The following is an 18167-nucleotide window of genomic DNA, read 5'->3' as shown; positions in this document are numbered from 1 at the left end:
GGTGGACACAGACCTTCCAACGGGATCTAGGGGACCTCTGCTGGTCCCCTAGCCAAGTCCCAGGGGCCTGGGGACCGTCATTCCACAGGATTCTGAAACAGAGCCATGCTGGTAACTGAGTTGGGCCTGGAGAGGGGAGATCTGGGTTCTGACTGGGGCCTGCTCTGCCCAGGGCACCCCCCCATCAGCAGGCCTGGGGTGACTGCTTACCACTCTGAAGCACTGGAGGGCCTCTGCCCGGAAGCTCTTCTCCTGCCCCCTTGCCAGGACCAGCTGCTCCCTGCAGGTAGGGTCTGAGCCTCAGAGTCCCCAGGGGCAGAAGGAGACAGCCAAGCCCCACCCCCAGCCCAATGTGGGTGTCTCTGGGTGTCAACCCTCTGGCATCCAGCCCCTGTGGCACCTGACAAGGCCCCCAGGACCCACCGCCATCACTGAGGCGGCCTTGTAAACCCCACCCCAATGTGGTTCTCTCGTGTTCCAGAACTGTGCAAGCAGGACAGGGTGGGGACCTTCCTTCCAGCAGTACCACGTCCCTCAGGCCCTTTGGGACTGAGGAGTCAAGGAGGAGGGAGGAGAGGATGGGGAAGCCTCCAAGGGGCATCGCCTCGGCTGGGAGCCCGGTGCCCCCTCCCCCCACACCAAACCCGGATGGAACTCGCTGACGCTGAGAAGCAGAGGTCACCGCCTCCGGGGAACCCACGCGGGCATCACAGACGAGACGGGAAGCCAGCCGGGCTGCACTTGGCCCCCCCGAAGCCACTGCTCCTGCCCCTGGGAGCCCTCCCACCTGGCCTCAGCTCACCCTACTGCTAGGCCATCCCGACCCAGCCTTCTGAGACCTGCGTGTGGGTGGAGACCGTTTCCAAGTGGCCTGAAGGTGAGCCGAGCCAAGGGTCTGCCCATCCGGTCACCTTTCTGCAGTGACAACACCCTCCGGGTGCTCAGCCCATTCCTGGGGATCGGGCGGGGCATTTTATGGGCAGCGTCACCACACGGGAGTGTGGGGGTCACCACCCCACCCCAGCTTAGTTGTCCTCCCCTAAGGACCCTGGCTCCCTGCCGGCCACAGAGCCTGGCCAGCCCATGGGTGAGTGTCCAGGGAGATACGGGCCAGGCCGCCCGCCCCTTCCCAGCATCTCCAGCGGCTGGCTCTGCCCTCAGCCCTCAACTGGAAGACTGTGTACCTTTCTGTGATCGGAGGCTCTGGAGGTCAGCACGGAAGGAAGGGGATTCACGAGCGAGTGAATTCATGGGCTCTGATCAAAGCGAGAGAACGCGGGAATCCACAGTCACAGGCATCCGCAGGGCCCCGCCTGCCCCACCGAAGTGGCTCGGTCACCGCTCGCTCAGACGCTGGTCGGTGCCTCTGGGATGGCGGGCACCAGTGCAGGGTTGGGCAACCAGGCAGCTGGAGCCCCTGCCCCCATGGGGCTGATGGTCTGGGGGGCGACGGGCAACAGGAAGAGAAGTAAGGGGCATATCCGCCAAACTGCACACCTGGTGGTGAAACCAACGGGCCTGGCGGCAGGTGGGGCTGAGGGTGGCCCTGTGGAACAGGAGCCCAGGGAGGGAAGGCTTCGCAGGGAAGGTGACCAAGAGCAGGGCTCCCAGGGGTGAGGGGGCAGCAGGGATCTGGGGAGGGCCTGCCTAGGGTGGGGTGGGGAACATGGTCAGGGCATGAGAGAGGTGATGGCGGCTGGGGAGAGTCCTGAGATCCCAGCAGGCCTGGCTTCTCCTCACGAGTTGGGTCATGTGGAGGTGATGGCCAGGGAGGTTCAGAGACCCTCTAAGACTCCCTGTGAGTTGGGATGGAACTCAGGCATATACCCACCCAGGTGTCTTAAGACCATCTAGGTCTGCCCGGGTTGGTCCGGGCACTCACCCGCCTGAAGGAAAGACCTGAGTGCAGTCCCCAGGCCCCTCCCATCTCCAGCCCTGCTGGTGCAGAGCTAGGACCAGGCTCCAGCGTCAGGTGTGTGACGTGCCGGAGAGCTGCACCTGCAAAGCCCTGGAGGGCAGCCGGGTGTTCCCAACAGGTGTCCCCTGGTGCCCAGCAGCTTTGAAGGCAGGGCTCTGACTGTGTGCTGGTAAAGGAGTACACACACACACATGCATACTCACTCACATGCACACATGCACACCCACACACATGCACACTCAGATGCACTCACGTGTATACACACACATACACATCTAGGTGCACACTCACAAGCGCTCACACACACAAGGAAGCACATGCAGACCTCAGAGCCCTCAGAGTCTGTTGCTCCAGCAGGAAAGATGGGCAGGGAGCTCAGTAGCCCAAGCCACCTCCCAGAGGGTGTCCCTGGCCCGGCAACCAGGCCTGCAGCTCCAGGAGCCCCCTCGACAGGAGGGCCCAGCAGGCTGCCCTGCGCTGACCCCTCACAGGTGCATGGGGCTGGGCCTCCTGGATCCCGAGTGCCCCCCACACTGTGAGCAGAGTGCACACGGGACCACCCCCTGCCAGGGAGCGGGTGTGGAGAGACTGACCTCAGGAAGAGATTTCCACCGTGTCCAGCAGGCTAGGCTCCCCCACCACCGGGCACCCCTGGGCATCTGTGGGCTCTGGCCAGGAAGACATGGCAGGGACGCCTGAGACACCAGTGCTAGGTCGCCTGTGAACTTGGCAATGGAGATTGAGGCTGGGCACCCCAAAAGGACCCAGCACCACCTGCTCCCTTCCAGCCTTGGACAGGGCCTCCGAAGCTCCACGCTGCCCCTCCCCTGCCCTGGGTGGACGTCAGCCCTGCCCCTGACCTTGGGGTGGCTCGCCTATGTACTTTCGCAGCTAGAGACTTGGTGATGGGGAAGCCGGAAAGCCGGGTGGGGACGATGGAGATGGCCTGCTGGCAGGGGCAGAAGCGCCAAGCCTTCCTGGAGCAGGTGCTGCTGCTGGTGACCGGTACCCTGGTGACCCTGGGCCTCCTCTACGTGGACAGCAGAGGTGAGCGAGGGCTCTCCTCCCCGAGGCCTGCAACCCCAGCCGAGCTCCCAAGAGCGTGCCAGCTGCCTGTCCCAAGAGCCAGCCTGTCAACAGGGCAGGCGGGGTCTACACCGGCTGTGCTGCGGGCTGGAGCGCGGGACTAGACCAGCAGCGACCCGGCGGCCGCTTCCAGAAGGCCGTGCCCAGGCGAGGCCGGCTCACAGAGCCACACAGACCAGGTCCCCGGGCCCCTGGCTTCCCAGGCAGGCTCTGCAGACGGCGGGCTGGTGGGCGGGGCCGGGCGGGGTCCCAGCCAGAAGCGGGGGGCTCGCGGGCATGCCCCTGAGGCAGGCATGGGTTCTGGTGCACATGGGCCCCCAGGGCAGTGCTCCCCCCGGATCGGACTCCGGGGTATCCGCGGAAGTGCTTCCCCCGCAGTCAGCAATGGGGCGTCCCAGCCCGTGTACTAGAACGTTCCCTCGCTGGACCGTGGGCCACCTGCGCCGGGGACCGTGGGCCCATCGCCGGGCCAGAAGCAGGTGGGCGTGGGGGGAGCCTCTCCCTGGGCGGCTCCCGCCTGACCAGGTGCCTGGCCGGAGCTTGCTGGCCGCTGCGCCCTCTGGCCCCGGAGTCTCCTGCCGGGGCAGGCGGGTCCTACCCACTCCCTGGGCAGGGCGGGGGAAGGATCGCCGGCTGCACAGGGCACCCCGGAGTCCAGACCCCAGGGAGCCTCTCGCTGCTCAGGGCCCCCTCAGCCCGAAACCACTGAGTTAGAGCCTCCAGGGACAGGGCTGGCCAGCCCCCGCCCGCTGTGGGGTGCCTGGGGGCCCGTCCCCTCCTGGGGAGCCAGCGCAGCAGGAGCCCACCGAGCAGGGGGACCGTCCCTGCCCCGCTTGCCTCGTCCTTGCGATCCCGTAAATACAAGTAGGGTCTCTGCCCGGGCTCCTCCGTCAGAACCCATGTGCCCCCACCCCCACAGCTGAGCTCAGCCTCGGGTACCTGTGGAGCTTGTGGAAGTGTTTATATGCAGTGTTGTTACTTATTTCTAAGTATTTTCTTATTTCACTATAATTTTTTTCATTGATTCATGAGTTATTTAGAAATCCTTTTTTTTTTTTTTAATTTCCAGATACACAGAGTTTTTGTTTCCTTTTTTTATTGGTTTCAAACTTAATTGCATTGCCATCAGAAACCGGGACTTCCATGGCATTGATTCTTGGCTGTTTGCTGAGACTTGCCTTAGGGCTAATACGCGGTCAGTTTTATATTTATAAGCATGTGTGTGCTTGTAGAACACACCCAGTCACTACCGTTAATGAAAGGGGAGATACAGGTATATCTATCATCTTTATATATTTGCTTTCTTTTCATTTTGATCTTTCAGTTATTGAAAGATATGTGTTAAAATCTAGAGAACTGTCAGTTTCCCTTAGAGTTAGTTATGTCAAGTATGAATCTGCCTATTTTAAGGCTACATTATTATGTGAATACAAATTTAGAATTCATGTATCTTCCACTGCACCTAATTATGTGGTGATCCTTTCTATCTTATCAATGCCTTTAATTCTGGTTTGTTTTAAATTCTGTTTTGTCTGATATGACTATAACAACTCCTCACATTTTCTTAGTCTACTTTTCCCATTCTTTTTCTTTGAAACTTCCTGTCTTTAGCTTTAGATGTGTCTCTTGCAGCAGCGCATGACGAGATTGGGGTCTTTGTCTTTTACCTGCAGGATTCAGCCTGTATTTGCCTTCACTGTGATCAGTGAAATGTATGCTTTTTCTATTGTGTCCTTTTGTGCTTCGATGCCTTTCTTTTCTCTTTTCTTGCCTTCTTTTGGGTTGAGCTACTATTTTTCACTCCCTTTCCCCTCACCCAGCTTTCAAGTCTTATATTTTTATCCTTTTAAAGTTTTCTTAGATTTTTGTTTTCATATTTGTTAATATATGTTAATATTTAAAGGCATAGATAGACACTTTTCAGAAGATCAAATGTTTTTAGTAAAAATTACAGTGGCAAGTGCAGTCCCCTGCCTGAACTCCTATCTGCCCTGGAACTGCTCCTCAGAAGCAGACATGTTAATGGTCTAGTGCAGAGATCAGCAAACCATGGCCCACGGGCCATATCTGGCCCAGGGCCTGTTCTGTAAATAAAATTTTTTTGGACACAGCTGTGCCTATACGTCTACATATTATCTGTGGAAGTTTCTACAAGAGCTGAGCTGAATAGATGAGAGTCATTTATCTGTGGCCCACAAAGCCTAGAATATTTAATATCTGGACCTTTACAGAAAAATATTGCCAACCCTGGACTGGAGTGTCCCCTGTGTCTACACCCTGTCTTTGTGCCTTTATTATCAGTGTTAGGTCCTGAGGAGGCATTACAACTATATATAACAACACTTAAAGAGATGTCCATCATGCTGTTCTTGATCAAATTTAATAGCAAAGTAGCAGATTTTGCCACTGACCCCTCTCAATATTGTTACTGACGGCTGACCAGAGGGCAGATGTAGCCCCTCAGACCACCCAGGCACGCCCCCACCCTCCCAATACAGACACGTCATTGCTTTTCGATAAATCCACATTCATCGTGTATAACATTTCTACTGAGTCTCTGTTACAGCTGACCTGTGAAGAATAGATTGCTCTACCTTTCTTTGTTATTATTTGGTTTCCTTATTATTAATAGCTACCTTGTTTAAGAGGCTTCCTTCTTTCTGTCAAATTATTTTAGGCCAGGCCTGTGCTTATTCATCTCAAATATCAACCTTGTGCTTGTAAAACATATTTTAGTTAATCGTGAGATGCCATAAATGCAGCCTGCTTACAAGGTACTGCAGTTCCTAAACCACGTTTATTATTAATGACTCTAGATGGGTGTCCATTCAAAGTGACAGATCTAAACCTTGAAATTCTTTTCCTGCACTCTCTGATCTTTTCTCCAAACAATTCTTAAAAAGTTAGAAGCTTTAATGTTGCACAAGTCCTTACAATTGCTATCTCCTGCAAAAGGTTACAAGTGGGAATGAAAAAGTCCTCTAACCATCTGTAAAATGAAACACAGCCCAGCACTTGCTGATACTGACTGTGTGGTCCCTGGATGGCTTACCCCACCTCACCTCAAGTTCTGCTCCTTGAAGAGGAGATCTGAGATCCTATTCATCTCTGAAAGCCGGTGAATCTATAAATCTGCAAAAGAGGATCATTATTTCTCTATGTAACAGTTATTAGTTATCAGCTGTGGTAATATGGTTTGAACATACACAAATATCAGGTGCATAATTATCTTCCCAGAATTCAATGTAAACTTGTTCAACCATTGTGGAAAGCAGTATGGAGGTACATCAAAATGCTCAAAACAGACTTACCATTTGACCCAGGAATTGCACTCCTAGGAATTTACCCTAAGAATGCAGCAATCAAGTATGAGAAAGATCAGTGCACCCCTATGTTTATCGCAGCACTATTTACAATAGCCAAGAATTGGAAGCAACCTAAATGTCCATCGATAGATGAATGGATAAAGAAGATGTGGTACATATACACAATGGAATACTACTCAGCCATAAGAAAAGGGCAAATCCAACCATTTGCAGCAACATGGATGGAGCTGGAGGGTATTTTGCTCAGTGAAACAAGCCAAGCAGAGAAAGAGAAATACCAAATGATTTCACTCATCTGTGGAATATAAGAACAAAGGAAAAACTGAAGGAACAAAACAGCAGCAGAATCACAGAACTCAAGAATGGACTAACAGGTACCAAAGGGAAAGGGACTGGGGAGGATGGGTGGGAAGGGAGGGATAAGGGGGGGAGAAGTAGGGGGGTATTAAGATTAGCATCCATAGCGGGGTGGGAGAAAGGGGAGGGCTGTACAACACAGAGAAGACAAGTAGTGATTCTACAACAGGTTGCTACGCTGATGGACAGTGACTGTAAAGGAGTATATAGGGGGGACCTGGTATAGGGGAGAGCCTAGTAAACAAAGTATTCGTAAGTATTCGTCATGTAAGTGTAGATTAATGATTAAAAAAAAAAAATGCAGTTCCTATGTGGTGACCTCTAATGAGTTCTACACAATGATATAAAGGACATATAAAAGTGTAGGCAAAGGGTCTGTTTGTGTTTATACAGAGGATCAAAGCCTAATTGGGCTACCCCGAAAATGAACTAAGATACGATATGAAAAAGAACTTCCAACATCAGCACTCTCTGGAAGACTCATGCCAGAAGATGATCATCAAAAAACCCCAACAAAGATCCACGCACTGCTACAGCTGTAGATGCACTCATCCCACCAGCTCCTGGACTTGCCATGGGAATGAAGGAGATATCTAAGCTGGCCTGTGCATACAGTAAAACAACAAATTTGACTGGATCTATACTGTTGGAACTCAACCAAGAATTAGGAGAAGTGCAAATTGTAGCGCTCCAAAATCTTACAACTACAGACTATTTACTGTTAAAAGAACATATGGGATGTGAACAGTGCCCAGGAATGGGTTGTTTTAATTTGTCTGATTTTTCTCAAACTATTCAAATTCAGTTAGATAATAACCATCATATCATTGATAAGTTTTCACAAATGCCTAAGGTGCCTAACTGGTTTTCTTGGTTTCACTGGAGATGGCTGGTAATTACAGGTATGCTTTGGTTATGTAACTATACTCCTATTATGTTAATGTGTGTGCGCAATTTAAGTAGTAGCTTAAAATCTATACATGCTGAAGTTACTCTACAAGAAGATATGTCAAACAAATAATCAATCTTCCCATGTTTTCTCCCGCCTGCTACTTCTATAGCTTTTCTTCTTCCTTCCTAATTACAACGAATTCTTAAATAGAATTCGTGCCTCATATCAAATTTACCGAGTATCATAACTCCTCCAAGTGGTAAAGATACCTCAAGACAAATGCTGGGCATAGAAGCCACAGGGCATAAATATGCAAAGAAATAAAAAGCTAACCATTTCAAACAATAAGGCTTCTCTCTCACTTACCAACTTCACATTTCCCTGTATGGCCCCGGAGGATGACTGGTTAGCCAGAGACGGGTAAGATTCCTCAAGGGAGGAACAACCTAAGACAGGCACAGTCGCAGGGGGGTCATCAGGTGAGAAATTGGGGATCAACAGAGGTGAGGCTTAGAACCTCACCCCCCCTGTTCTGAGAGAAATCTTCTGCATACGTGGATGTTTTATTGCCCTTGTCTAGCTTGGATTAACACATAGTCTACAGGCACACACCTGATCATCTACATTTGCTCTCTTACAACACTAAACTATGTTTTCTACCTTTATGTTGTATCTACCTACCACTTCAGCATCTTATTAAAAATAATAGAGAAATGTGGTATCCACATATAAATCAAGTATAAAAATCAAATGTGTATTCATATTTGAACTGACTTTTATAGTTCATAATGCATGAGCAAAACCAAAAGTTTCTGTGATGGCTGCCCTTGTACTGTTCACCATGTAACTTATTCACTATGTAAGAATTTGTTCTCCATGTAAGAACTTGTTCGTTATGCTTCAGAAGATTGGAGACTGACGAAAATTAGGCTTGGGGTGGATTAATGATTGTGCATTGAGCATTGACTCCCCTATACAGAATTTTATTGTTGTTAACAACCATTTGATCAATAAATATGAGAGATGCCCTAACAACAACAACCAAGAAAAAGTACACACTTCCAATTGTAAAATAAATAAGCAACCGGGATGTAATGTATAGCATAAGGAATATAGTCAAAATATTGTAACAACTTGGTATGGTGATAGCTGGTACTTAGAATTATCATGTATATAAATGTTGAATCACTGTGTTGTACACCTGAAACTAATGTAATGTAATACTGTGTGTCAACTACCCTTCAATAAAAAATAATTATCTAAAAAAAAAAAAAAAAAAAAAATTATCTTCCCAGAATTCTATGAATTCTGGATCCAGGTGAGACTGACTAAGCCTGCTCATCATTTTTTTAACCATTCCCAATATTCTTCATTCTTATGTAGACCCAAATTCTCACCTGCCATCATTTTCCTTCTTCCTGAAGAAATTTCTTTAACATGTATTGCTGTTCAGGTGTGCTGGAAGTGAATTCCCGCAGGTTTTGTTTGTCTGAAAAGGCTGGGGTTTTGTTTTTGCTGTCGTTACCCACCATGTACCACAGGCTTGGAATGCCTCCAGCGGTGGGGGGCTTAGAACACCAGGCCCAGGGCACCAGAGGCCTTTCCCCTCCCTGTTCCTGCTCCGCCTCAGCCTTAGCAGTGCCTGGAAGCCTGTGACACAGAGGGGCCTTCATGCCACGCCTTTGTCCCTCCACAAATGGTAGGTTGCTACCGCTCATCGGTGCAAGGCTCCTGCTGGAGTGGGGGGACCGCAGGTGTCCTGGCCCAGGATCAGTCTTCAGCAGGCCTGCTGTGCCCGGGGCCCAGGGGTGGAGCAGACTTAGCACCCCTGCCCAGACCCCCATGTCCATCAAACTTAGCCTCACCCTGAGTTCCTGCCCCTCCCCTGTGGTAGCAGACTTCAGCCTGGGGTCAGGCTAAGATTCTGGGCCCACAAGGGCCCCCTGCCCCTCCACGGGCAGAGAATATTCACTTCCGATCCTCCAGACGGGTGGCATTTGTACCCGGTGCCTAGGGTGAGAGGACTTCCCTCCCTTCCCCGGGTGGCTTAGAGCTCTTCCTCCAGACAAAAGGAGGGTCCAGGCCAGCAGGAGGAGCTTCATGCCTTCGTCTCAGCAGAAGCGGATGACCTCCTGCACGCCTGTGCCACTGAGGGGATTCTCTCCAGTCTTCTGAGACTTGTGCCCAGTGTTTCTCATTGGCACCTAGCAAAGGCCCATGGAAAGAACATGTAAGTGAAAAATTCCCTTAGGTTGGGGGCCCCCAGCTGTTCCAAACTGGCAAGCTAACTCACATGTGGCCTGTAAGAATTCATCACAGTTTTGCCTGATTTCTTCTTGCCCACATGTCTGGTGACCATCTCTCACTTTTGAGTCCTCTCAAAGGGGGAGCAGCCTCGCCCCTGCTTGGAGGGGCCCATCGCTCTCTGAAGCTGTTTCCCTGGTTGCTTTCTGACCTCAGGTCCTAGATGGGCTCCAGAAAAGTTGGGATTATCATGATTTTCTTGTTGTTAATGGGGATGGCACGCTGCTGTGGCTTCTGCCGTCGTAAGCAGAGCAGAACCTTAAGTTTTTATATGCATGTTTAGCTTAATAAGTATTCAGCTAGCCAACACCTCCACATTCCTTCCAAATGATACAAGCATTGAAGAGAGTTTAATGCTTCTCTCCCCGCGCCCCACTCCCATCAGTGTGGGGAAGTACTGGGTTTCCAGCTTATTTTTTATTTACTGCACACAGGCAACACTATTTAATGCAGCCAATGTTAGTTTAGATTTTCCCACACCCTTATCAATTTCTTGTATTTCAGCAGTCCTTGTGACGTAATTTTTCTTCTGTCTCAAGTACGTACCTCTGGAGCTTCCCATTCGGAGTGTGGCCCACGGACCAGTGGTGTCAGCCTCTCCTGGGAGCTTCTTAGAAATTCACGGACTCAGGGCCCACCTCACAGGCCTCCTGGGTCAGGATCTGCATTTAACACCCAAATAATTCACCTGCACTGAAGTTTGGGAAGTGCTGACTTAGGGCAGCATTTCTCAAACCTGCTTTGACAGCAAGGCTAGCTTGGGACAGTTGCTAAAAATCCAGACTTCGGGCCCCGTCTCAGTAAGCTTGGGCTGTCATAACAAAACACCGTGGGCTGGATGACTTAAGCAACAGAAAATAATTTTCTCACGATTCTGGAGGCAGGAGGTCCAAGATCAAGATACCAGCTGTTTCAGTTCTTGCCAGAGCTCCTTTCCTGGCTTGCAGATGGCCACCCTCTCCCTGTGCCCTCACGTGGTGAAGAGGGGGAAATCTGGGGTCCCTTCCCCTTCTTATAAGGGTGACAGCCCTAAAAGATTAGGGTCCATCCTATGTCCTCATTTAACCTTTATCACCTCACAGGCCCTCTTTTCAAATACAGGCACACTGGGGGTTAAGGCTGCAACATAGGCATGGGAGGCAGGGGCACAGACATTCGGCCACACGGACTCTGCCTGGGCCGGACTGAGCGCCAGTCCCCCGAGTCTTCTTGTACTATGAGCACTATAGTTGTGCCTTGTGATCAGGCACATTTGGGGAGCACTGCTTGAAAATAATCCTTCAGCTGTAAACTCTCAGTTCTTGTTTATTTGAAAATAACTATTCAGTACTCACCCTTCAATGATAGTTCAACTGGCTAAATAAATCTGGGTTTAGTCATTTCCATATCCTGAAGATTTAGTCCCATTGTTTTCTAACTTCCATCACCACTGTTTGGAAATCTGAAACAACCTACCTGTCACTCTCTTGTCACAGTGTTTTCCTCTGAGCTGTTTTCTCTCGTCTTTGGTATTCTGTGTTTGTGTCTAGCTATGAAACTATTTTTATTTATTCTGCTTTGGATCTGTCATGATTCCCAAATCTGAGCATTAATAATATTTATTGGCTTTGGAAAATTGCAGCCACCATCGTTTTTACTATTGTGTCTCCCCCATCGCCTCTACTCCCGCCTTCAAACACTCTGACTACATATATCCTCAACTTTGCTCCCTATCACCCATGTCTCTTTGGGAAAAGTTTCTGCCTGTTTGACTTTGTCCTACATTCTGGATTAATTGTTTAGAACTATTCCAATTCCTCAAGCCCCTCTTCAGCTACTTAACCCATCCATTTCGGATTTTTTTTAAATTTAGTCTCAGCTGTTACATCTTTTTTGTTGGTTTCTTTGTTTGTATAATTTCTAATTTGGTTTATTCTCCAAACTGATTCTTTTAAAATGTTTCTTGCTCTTGTTAACCAATTATTTTCTTGTATCTCTTTTAGTATTTCAAACATGCTTGTATTATTTTCTGTATCAGCTAGGTATTGCTGCCTAACCCACCATCCCAGCACTCCTGAGCTTAAAGCAACAGTTGCCTGTCATGACGCCCATCCATGCACTGCCTGGGGATCCTGATCTAACTTGGGCTTGGCTGCAACCACGCTGCCCCATGTGGTTCTCATCCTCCCACAAGGGCCAGTGAGCAGGCCTGGGCGTGTCCCTCTCCTGGCAGAAGTTCAAGAGGACAGGTTAAAGTGCACAGGCCTCTTGGGGGCCTAGACTCAAAACTAGAATCCACCTCATTCCCGTGTTTTTATGATCTTGACATTTTTTTAGGACTGCTGGCCAGGTATTTTGTAGAATGTCTCTCAACTGGGATTTGTCTGATGTTTTTCTCATTAGACTGGGTCAGTTTGTCTAAAGGACGAAGCCCACAGATCAAAGATACATGCTTTCATTGACTTACCACTGTGGATGTTGACCTGATCACATGACTTGAGGCAGTGTTTGTCGGGCTTCTCACTGTAGTTACCTTTTCCCCTAGTTACCTTTTCCCCTCCCTTTCCATACTGTCCTTGAAAGGAAGTTACCATGCACAGTCCACACTTAAACAATCCTTGGAGGTGGAATATCTACATAAGCTATTTGGAATTCTTTTACATGGAATACATGTCTGTTTCCCCCATTTATCTATTCAATGATTTATTTATGTCACTATGGACTCATGGATATTGATTTTATACTTTGGGTTATTATTCAATACTATATTTTTTGCTCAAATTGGTCCAGATTTGGTCATTGGGAGCTCTGTCGATTGACTTCTGTGCCTCTTCCAATACACCCCCATCACTGGGGTCTGGGTTTGTTTTTTGTCTTCAGAGGTGGGGATAGCATTTTCTTACTTTCTAGCACTAAGATGTTCCAGGCTCACTTGTTTATTTCCTGCCCCAGTTAGAATCAACCACTTTTCCAAGGATCCCCAGTTCTCTTTAGTAGGTAATGGTATTAGAAACCAAGATCTGGGTCCTGTGTGTGCTCACTGCTACTGAGCCGGTGGCGGTTCTGGCCACTGTCAGCTGACAGGGCATGGGAATATGTGAGTGTGCCAACCCATGTGCATATACATTGTGTATAAATATTCTATATACAGCCATCTGTGTCTGTACTAAGCTGAGCATGAGTTCATGCTGATGACTGAACCTCTAATCCATCACCATATGGATCTTTCTAGCCTCCTCTCCTTGCTTATCTATAACCTCCCACTGCAACAGTAATGAGCCTGGGCATCTGCTATCATTTGCTTACTTATTCGCTTCCAATATTCATGTATACTGGTTTCAGCCAGTAGTTGTGCCTAACACCGCCTGCTCCACCCCATCCTTCCCAGCCCACCTGACCCCGCCCCGCCCCATCCCGACCTGTCCCAGGTGTGCCCACCCCCTGCTCTCCCCTCATGCTGCTCTTCCCCTCAGCCATCAAAGAGACCAAGGAGATGGGCAAAATCTGCACCACCCCCGGCTGTGTGATGGCAAGTGAGCCCCTTTCCCTCCACATCTTCCCCATTGCTGCCCAGGGGCGGGGGCTTCTGGTGAAGCTGGCACAGGCTCTGCCCGAGGCAAGGGGAGCCGCCCCGAGTCATGGTACTGGGGCTGGCGGGCATACCTTGGCCCTGCTCGCTTGGGGGTGGAGAGTGGCTCTGCTCCGTTCCTCCCCCTGTGGCCCCAGAGACCACCCTCCCCCTCACAGGGAAGCCGGCCCCAGGCTCTCTGATGCACTGACACAAAAGAAAGATGGGTCACATGAACGAACGTACACACTCAAAATTCCTCCCAGGAATTTCTTAAAATTGGGGGCCACACAAAGGGTTTGTTTGTGTTTATACAGAGGATCAAAGCCTAATTTGGCTACCCAGAAAACAAATTAAGATACGATATGAAGAAGAACTTCCAACATCAACATCCTCTGGAAGAGTCATTCCAGAAGATGATCATCAAAAAACTTCAACAAAGATCCTGGTGCTGTTGCAGTTGTAGCTGCACTCATCCCACCGGTTCCTGGACTTGCCATGGGAATGAAGAAGGAGATATCTAAGCTGGCCTGTGCATACAGTAAAACAACAAATTTGACTGGATCTATACTGTTGGAACTCAACCAAGAATTAGGAGACGTGCAAGTTGCAGCGCTCCAAAATCGTGCGACTATAGACTATCTACTGTTAAAAGAACATATGGGATGTGAACAGTTCCCAGGAATGTGTTGTTTTAATTTGTCTGATTTTTCTCAAACTATTCAAATTCAGTTAGACAATATCCATCATATTATTGATAAGTTTTCACAAATGCCTAGGGTACCTAACTGGTTTTCTTGGTTTTACTGGAGATGGCTGGTAATTGTAGGTCTGCTTTTGTTATGTATCTGTATTCCTATTCTGTTAATGTGTGTGTGCAATTTAATTAGTAGTTTGTTAAAACCTATACATGCTGAAGTTACTCTACAAGAAGATATGTCAAAGAAATAATCAATCTTCCCATGTTTCCTTCCGTCTGCTACTTCTATAGCTTTTCTTCTTCCTTCCTAATTACAACCCTTTAGTAGAATTTGTGCCTCATATCGAAAATTACCGAGTATCATAATTCTTCCAAGTGGTAAAGATACCTCAAGACAAATGCTGGGCATAGAAGCCACAGGGCATAAATATGCAAAGAAATAGAAAGCTAACCATTTCAAACAATAAGGCTTCTCTCTCACTTACCAACTCTACATTTCCCTGTATGGCCCCGGAAGATGACTGGTTAGCCAGAGACGGGTAAGATTCCTCAAGGGAGGAACAACCTAAGACAGGCACAGTCGCAGGGGGGTCATCAGGTGAGAAATTGGGGATCAACAGAGGTGAGGCTTAGAACCTCACCCCCCCGTTCTGAGAGAAATCTTCTGCATCCGTGGATGTTTTGTTGCCCTTGTCTAGCTTGGATTAGTACTTACTCTATAGGCACAGACCTAACCATCTACATTTGCCCTCTTACAGCACTAAATTATGTTTTCTACCTTTATCTTGCATCTACCTACCACTTTAGCATTTTATTTAAAAAAAAAATTGGGGGCCACAGGCTGCTTTTTGCAGATAACGAACTGTGACCACAGCATGAATAAACACTAGCAAAAAACTCAAAAATGTGTTTTTTCTGCCCATATTGGGGTCATAGGTGGCCACCCCTGGTGGTGCTTCCTGCGAGGTCCCAGCCACGTGGAACACGGATCCGGGGTGGGGAGTCCGGGTGGGGAGTCCAGCCCAGCCACCTCAGCTGAGGGCATTCAGCTGGGAACCTCGGGGCCCCACTGTCCCACTCGGGTTCCGGGGGCAAAGCCATCCCCTGCAACAGGAAACACACCCCTAGTGGTCAGCAGGTGGGGGGCCCCAGGGGCAGAGTCTGGCCCTGACCCAGAGCGCACAGGGGAGCTGGCAGTCCCGGCCCATCACCTCAGCCCTCGTAGGCTGCCGGTGTGGGGGATTTGCAGACATGGAAATGGAGGCTTGGGGTGGTCACAGGGCTATGAGGTCATGTGGCTAACAAGTGGTGGCCGTGTACTTCGGATCCTTGCTTCCAACCTCACTGAGGCTCAATACAGTGGCCAACACTCCGGTGGGCACACAGCTGTGCCCACATGCCCGATGGCCAGTCGGGCCATCCACAGCTGGCTCTCCCTCTTCTTCTCCACCCTGGGCACAAACAGCCGCCGGGATCCTCCAGAGCATGGACCCATCCAAGAAGCCATGTGACAACTTCTACCAGCATGCACGCGGGGGCTGGCTGCGGCACCACGTGATCCCGGAGGCCAGCGCCCACTACAGCATCTCTGACATCCTTCGAGGCAAGCTGGAGGTCATCCTCAAAAGTGAGGGTGGCCTCGAACCGGGCAGCGGTAGCCCGGTCTGCCAGCCTGTGGGCACACACACAGGGAGAGGCAGCGCCCTGGGATAAAGGCCCAGCAGGGCAGAGGGCCCACCTCTTGCTGAGTGTGTGTGCATGGGGACCTTTGACCCGGCCCCCCGGAGCTGCCTCAGCCCCACTCCACCTTCCTCCTCTGCCCCAGGAGTGCTGGAGAATTCTACTTCCTATGACCGGCCAGCCGTGCAGAAGGCCAGGACGCTGTACCGCTCCTGCATGGACTAGAGGGAGCAGGGCCTCCCAGGGCTGCCTCACTCCAGGACCCTCCAGCCCTGCAGCATGGCAGGGTAGAAGGGGAGCCACTCAGGGCTCAGCCCGGACAGGCCATGTGCTGCACCCCAGCGGGGCCCTGGGTCCAGGCTCCACATGGGGCATGGACTTGCTGCCAGCTGCCCAGGACCCTGCTTGCACAGGCCACAGCCTATTCAGGCAGGAGGAAGCCAGTGAGGGGCCTGCCTGGGAGCCCCAGGGAAAACATGCACGTGTGTGTGTGTACATTTGTATATGTGTGTATATTGTGCATGCAGATATGTGTATATATGTACGTGCGGGTACATGTGTGTGTGCATGTCTATGCATGTGTGTGTGTATGCTGCTAAAGAAAAAATCATTCACAACAGTATTTGAGAACTTTATTTGGGGCCACCTCAGTAGGATCAGGGCCCACTGCAGAGGGACTTGCAGTTGAGGAAGAGAGGGCTCAACTCCAAATCCTGCGTGGGTCAGTGGGGGCCCACAGCCACAGTGCAGAGTGGCCTCGGGATGGAGAGCCACCAAGAGGAAACATTAGGGCCACAGGTTCTGGCTGAACCAGCCTGACAGGGCCTTTGCCGGGTGCTCAGACTTCCCTGGGGCAGGTGGGGGTGAGGACTGTCAGATATGGCCAACATCTGGGTAAAACAGCTCAGCAGGTCCTTGCAAAACTGGATGTTCCCAGGAGGGGCACAGATAGGCCTAGCAGAAGGCTCAGGAGCCCAAGGAATGTTGGGTAAGAAAGAATCCTTGTTAGTGTATGTGTATATACATGTAGGGGTGTGTGTGTGTGTGTGTGTGTGTGTGTGTGTGTGTGTGTGTGCGTGCGCGTGCGCGCGCTGTGGGATTTCTCAGTGCTCTGGTTCCTATTACGAGGATTCACACACTTGGGGCACCTCTAGCCTGACTCCCCTTGAGCCCCTACTTGGGTGCTTGCAAACCCTGCCTAGGGTTTCAGCTGCTCCGGGGAAACTGGCTCCCCTTCCTCACTGCCGGGGGACAAGGCTGCCTATTTTCCTGGGGGGTCTCTTAGCATGCCTGGCAGCAGGACCTGGGACTGCAGCTTTATCAGGGTGCCTCCAGGAGCCCCAGCCCACACACACCTGGGCTCATGCCCTCTGCCCCTGTGGGCTCCGAAGGCCATTCGTGCAGCCTGGCCAGTACCCGTGAGGTGAAGGAGACTGCCTGTGTGTCTCCAGTCTGGAACTTCTGGCCTAAGAGCCTGAATATGCAAAAGGACAATGGCCAGACCATGTATAAAACACAACTCAGACCCGCATCTGCAGCCAGGAAGCTGAGCCTCTTCGACAGGAACCCACCCAGGGACCCAAGCAATAACACCCGTGACAAGCGGCCGGAGACCACCAGGACTCTCAATCACTGGCAGCCTCCTGCGTTTGCCCCCCCTTCAAGCCAGGACCAGCCTCCACCAGTCATGGGGGGCTCCCCGCTCCTAGTGAGCTCCCCAGCACCCCGGGCCTGCAGCCCCCATCAGGGCTCACCTGGAAGCTTCCCCCTCCCCATCCAGCCCAAGTTCCCACCCAACCCTGAGACCTGGCCAGGCCCTGCTGCGGCTCCCCCAGGCCTCCCTTTGCCTCCACGTCTGTGGCTCCACCCGCAGTGCCACGGCTGCTCCAGGCTTCCCGCCAGATCACCGCGGCTCTGAAGTTGCTCGTGCTCTGTCCAGCACAGGCAGTCCGCCCTGGGGCCCCCCACCCCTTGCAGAAGGTCTGCCACTCCCCCGGGGCCCTGCCTGCCTGCTCCTGGCCACAGCTCTCCCCCGAGCTTCGTCCCGCTGCCGCCTGGGCTTTCGTCCACCCCAGGCCCCTTTCACAGCTGGGTCCCTCTCTGTGTCCCCACTGGTCTGGGATTGAGGGCGTCTGGGTGAATGAGCCTCTTGCCCCCTCAGGTATGATAGAGAAGCGAGGCTCTCAGCCCCTGCTAGACCTCCTTGAGCTGGTGGGAGGCTGGCCGGTGACTGGGGACGCATGGAATACGAGTGTAGGTAAGGCCCGAGCCCCGTGGCAGCCCCGCACAGCGGACGGGACACGCTGGGCCCCTGGAGCTGAGGCCTGCTGGGCCTGCGCTGGGGAGTCGGACCAGCT

General features: G+C 51.1%; 1 protein-coding gene across 1 annotated transcript in view; it reads left to right on the top strand.

The window, feature by feature from the left end:
• The first annotated feature begins 2254 nt into the window (after positions 1-2254).
• The window catches only part of MMEL1 (membrane metalloendopeptidase like 1), a 28927-nt gene continuing 13014 nt past the window's right edge, over positions 2255-18167 (top strand). Inside the window, 6 exon segments of the mRNA XM_057501909.1 lie at positions 2255-3020; positions 3326-3483; positions 13336-13395; positions 15596-15757; positions 15956-16045; positions 17972-18067. Of these exon segments, the coding sequence (XP_057357892.1) occupies positions 2824-3020; positions 3326-3483; positions 13336-13395; positions 15596-15757; positions 15956-16045; positions 17972-18067 (763 nt within the window). The 5' untranslated portion in view covers positions 2255-2823.

The sequence above is a fragment of the Manis pentadactyla genome, chromosome 4 (genome assembly GCF_030020395.1).
Source record: "Manis pentadactyla isolate mManPen7 chromosome 4, mManPen7.hap1, whole genome shotgun sequence".
NCBI classification, from domain to species: domain Eukaryota; kingdom Metazoa; phylum Chordata; class Mammalia; order Pholidota; family Manidae; genus Manis; species Manis pentadactyla.
Note: the sequence above shows the minus strand (reverse complement) of the source record. Positions and strands in the feature narration are given on the sequence as shown.